This window comes from Cherax quadricarinatus, chromosome 87 (genome assembly GCF_038502225.1).
Source record: "Cherax quadricarinatus isolate ZL_2023a chromosome 87, ASM3850222v1, whole genome shotgun sequence".
Taxonomy (NCBI): Eukaryota; Metazoa; Arthropoda; class Malacostraca; order Decapoda; family Parastacidae; genus Cherax; species Cherax quadricarinatus.
The window spans coordinates 3,954,925-3,959,924 of record NC_091378.1 but is presented as its reverse complement, the minus strand read 5'-3'; the positions used below and the strand labels follow the sequence as shown (position 1 = coordinate 3,959,924).

Below are 5,000 nucleotides of genomic sequence, written 5' to 3'. Positions count from 1 at the left end.
ACTGCGTTAATATCAACGCACCAGTTCCTTTGTCATCACTACAACCATTGTTTCAGAGTCTATACCATTACAGTCATCAACGCTGTGTTGCTGTGTCAATATCACCACCACCATCACGGGCCTCTATCACTATCGTCATTACGTCAATATCACAACCATCGTCACTACGTCATTATCAACACCATGACTGTCACAGCGTTACAGTGTCACCACATCGTTACTGTATCACCACCATCGTCACTGTATTTCCACTTTGGTCACTGTATCACACTATCGTCACTGTATCACCACCTTGTCACTATCACCACCATCATCACTATATCACCACCTTGTCACTATAACCACCATCGTCACTGTAACACCACCATCGTCACTGTATGACCACCACCATCGTCAATGTATCATTACCTTGGTCACTGTAGTACCACCATCGTCACTGTATCACCATCGTCACTGAATCACCACCATCGTCACTGTATGACCACCATCGTCACTTTGTCACCACCATCGTCACTGTATCACCACCATCTTCACTATCACCAACTGGTCACAGCGTCTGTATCACCACTATCACAACCATCATTAACCCCCTGTCCTCACTTTGTCCATCATCATTATCACTGCGTCTTCATCACCATCATCATTACGTTTACATAAACACTATTATCGTCACAATCTTATTATCACCACTGTCACTGCGTCTATAGTACCATAATCGTTAGTGTTACCATAACCATCACTGCGACCGTATCACCATAATAATTGTCACTGCGTCTGTATCACCATAATAATTATCACTGCGACTGTATCACCATAACCATCACTGCAACCGTATCACCATAATAATTGTCACTGCGTCTGTAACACCATAATAACTGTCACTGCGACTGTATCACCATAATAATTGTCACTGCGTCTGTATCACCATAATAATCACTGTGACTGTATCACCATAATAATTCACTACGACTGTATCACCATAATCATCACTACGACTATATCACCATAATCATCAATGCGATCGTATCACCATAATAATTGTCACTGCGTCTGTATCACCATAATAATCATCAATGCGACCGTATCACCATAATAATTGTCACTGCGTCTGTATCACCATAATCATCACTGCGACCGTATCACCGTAATAACTGTCACTGTGTCTGTATCACCATAATAACTGTCACTGCGACTGTATCACCATAATCATCACTACGACTATCAAAATAATCGTCACTGCGTCTATCACCATAATAATCATTACGACTGCATCACCACAATAATCATCACTGCGTCTGTATCACCATAATAATTGTCAATGCATCTGTATCACAGTAATCATCACCACGACTGTATCACCATAATAATCGTTGCTGCGATTGTATCACTATTAGTTACTTCATCTATTTCAACACATCTTCACTACCATCGTCACCGCAACATCGCTTACCGTTGACGTTCCTAAATTCTCACCCACAACCATCAATGTACATAAGTTTGCACCAAGCAGTATTACAGCTATCACCAAGCATTATAGCTATCGCCAAACAATATTATGGCTATCACCAAGCAATATCATACCTATCACCAAACACCATCATCTAGAACCACAAAAATGGATGTAAAATGCAAAACACACGGAGAACATTTATACAGTAACTGGATAATGAGAGTTCATCAGGCTTGATCTGAGGAAGATCTGGGTAACTCCAATTCCTTGGATTAACAACCCTTCACCAGCATTAAGGAATCCCCTCTCCCCTATCCTTCCAGTGCGCAAAGGAAATAGTTAAAAGCCCTTATTACAAGCACATGACACGCGTTTACAATGAATATAGTTTCATTATGGCGACTAGTAATCACTATTAATATTATCTCAGTTCTTATCTTCACTAAAACACCGTTCTTATCTTCGCTAAAATACCGGCTTCCCAATCATGATAATAAACACGCTCTTCTCTAACACTAACCATGATTCTGACTAGATGATTTGTAAGTATTAATATTTCCAATTATACCCTTGCATTAATTACACTTAAAACGCTTTCGGATATCAAACAAGTTTTAAACTTATCCACAGGATAAGTTTAGAACTTTTTTATTAAGTAAAAATATATTTTATATTTTAAAACTAACGTTATATAATGATATTCGGTGTTTCTAGATGTAGTTTTTTCTGCTTCAGTTTTTAAATATTTAAAATTTTGTCTTATGCTTCACAGACATTAGAATTCTGACAAGCAAAGAAAAAATAAATATAAAAAAAAAAAAATATAATGTCATGGAGGAACAACAGCGTATAGGGTTGAAAATAATTTAAATATATTTGATGTGTATTATATATATATTATATATATATATATATATATATATATATATATATATATATATATATATATATATATATATATATATATATATATATATATATATATATATATATATATAATATACATATATGTTTACCTGTATATATAATATAATTATAATACGTATATAATTTATTTTCATAAGTTATGCTTGCCGAATTTTATACATTACTACAGCCGTAAATTTTATTATACATTAATTTGTGCGTACATTATTGTGATATCCAAAATCTTTCAAATATTTTTATATTAATATATTTTTTAATATTTTTTATAGTTTTATCGTTAAAAGTTAGGCTTGTCAAATTCCGATAAAGACGAAATAATATTTCGAAACCATATCCAGATTTGTTTAAAATAACAAGCAACTGTAAAAGGTCTTATGTGTATATATATGGTGTGTATATTACTGTAATATTACTACGAAATTAATTTTGGTTGTACATCTGACTGTTAGTTTACTCATGAACTGTTGAAGATTTAATGTAGTGACAAGAATCTTTAGTTTGTGAAGTATGTGAGGGATTTAGGAAGGGCGTGGAGAGGGTGGTGGGCGTGTATGGGCGGTTATAGAGGGCGGAGAGTGGCGGCAGGTGGCGGGATGCTGCAGAGCGGCGCCACTTGTCCGCTGTATACGGGTTACCTGCTCACCGCCGCCCTTACACCCATACTACCAGTTTTACGCCCATGCCATCGTCCTTACGCCCCTATCACCGTCCTGACGTCCATACCACCGTCCTCACGCCCATACCACCGCCCTCACGGCTACACCACAGCCCTAACCCCACAACACCACCCTCCTGCAATCATTCCCACCCTCACGCCCATACCACCATCCTCCTTTACGCCCTTACACCTACACCACCCTCACGCCCACACCTCAATCATCGTCACCACAACATTCACGCCCGTACGATCAATCTCACGCCGTTACCACCATCTTAACGCTCACTCTCAACACCAACACCACTATCTTCACGCCCTTACCACTACTCTAACGCCCACACGAGCGCTTCCACGCCCTAATCATTACCCTCACTGCCATACCACCACTCTTATGCCCACAGCATCACCTTTGTGCCCTCACGCATTCACCACTGCTCTCCCGCACACCCCATCACCCTCCCGCCCATACTACCAACGATGTACCAAGGAACGGACAACAGGAACAGTAGCATTAAGTAATAGATATAATTAACAAGAGATAATGAAACTCACCCATATATAAGGTCTTTATCTCGTTTGTGTACGTCGGGGACGGAGCCCATAACGTGGTTGGCCGCCACATGGTTGGTAGCTTGTGAATGGGCGTACATGGCCGCGTTGTGGGCGGCGCCGCCCACATGGTTCATGTGGCTCATGAGGGAAGGTTGTAGCGCCGCTGCGGCCGCTGCGCTCCGGTGCGGATCACCGTACATGTTGGCCACCGTCTCCATGCTAGCGCCTCCGCCGTAGTGCCCAAGTCCGTCGTCGTACTGCGGGAGAACCACCACTAACTTACTAACCACCACTATACTACACACACACACGCATTTTTCTCAGCACCGTAGCACAATAAGACACTGGTGGCGGAGAGGCCGCCCACACACTAGCCGCCGCCGCCACCCAACAGACCGACTAAAGTGGTCAGTGTGAGGTGGGTAGGGGCGGCGGGGCACAACTTACCCTGGCAGGTTGAGCCATTTCAACCCAGAGTACTGTGCTTGCTTCACTCGCTACACCACTACAACGTCGCGCCGCAACAGTCACTACACGCCCACCCGCGCACCGCACTGCACCGTCTAGTACCGCGCCGTACCTGCACCGCGCGTCAACACGTCAATCGACATGAGGCGACTGAGAGCGGAGCGGCGTGCGTGTCCGCCTGTCACTGGACCCCAACTGCTGTCAATCACGCCGCCCGCCGCCACAAATGAATGAGCTGTCACGAGCACCGCCCCAGGGCGCTGCGTACACCCACTGTGGGCGGGGATGCGCACACCCTAGCGCCCTCATCACGCCCACTGTCCAGCAACGCTCCGCCTTCGTCCCGCCCACGGCCAATAGACGCCGCCTCTTGCATTCCAAGTTCACATGTACGTTGCTTTTGACGAACCCAAATTTGGTACTTTTTGTGACAGAATTATTAGGGATATATTCATCAGATAAGCAGTGCATTATTAGGAGTGGTCAATGAGTGTGCGTCTTATAACCCTGCATGAAGATAAGGCAAGATAACACAACCTTCAAGCAATGGCAGATGTTGCAACGCTCTGGAGGGATGTTAAGCTGTGGTGAGCCTCCCCGAGCAGTGGCCAGTGAAGGCACTTGTGCTGTGGGTCTGAGGTGACCACTGGCACTCACCTCAACCACCAACCCCGCCCTGTTATACTCTACGAGAACACGCCCACAGATGTACCTCATGCTAAACTGGCGCCACGCCTACACGCACGACGGGAGAAAAAAAACCCAAGACTAGTCCTACCTTGACACCACACAACCACCTTTGTTCTCACCACAACAATAACAAACACTAACCCCGCCCACCACAACACAACCATATATATATTCTCTTTCTTTCAACTCCACTATATATTATACACCAGTTTGAAGTTTCAGAGTCGTGTGTGGGTATATCAAAAAGTATTTTTT

The 5,000-nt window shown here is 43.2% G+C and overlaps 1 protein-coding gene across 29 annotated transcripts in view; it reads right to left on the bottom strand.

The window, feature by feature from the left end:
- Positions 1-5,000, bottom strand: part of hth (Meis homeobox homothorax) — a 1,177,701-nt gene that overhangs the window by 1,064,005 nt on the left and 108,696 nt on the right. For 6 of the 29 annotated variants that reach the window (XM_053798530.2, XM_053798543.2, XM_053798550.2 and 3 more), the window contains exons 1-2: positions 4,035-4,571; positions 3,588-3,844 (exon numbers count right to left, since the gene is read on the bottom strand). The exons of 1 other annotated variant lie outside the window; for it this stretch is intronic. In XM_053798530.2, the coding sequence (XP_053654505.1) occupies positions 3,588-3,844; positions 4,035-4,052 (275 nt within the window). In that variant the 5' untranslated portion in view covers positions 4,053-4,571. Of the gene's footprint in view, positions 1-3,587; positions 3,845-4,034; positions 4,587-5,000 lie in introns of those variants that run through there. 22 more of the 29 variants (XM_053798539.2, XM_053798535.2, XM_053798541.2 and 19 more) reach the window with 15 other exon arrangements.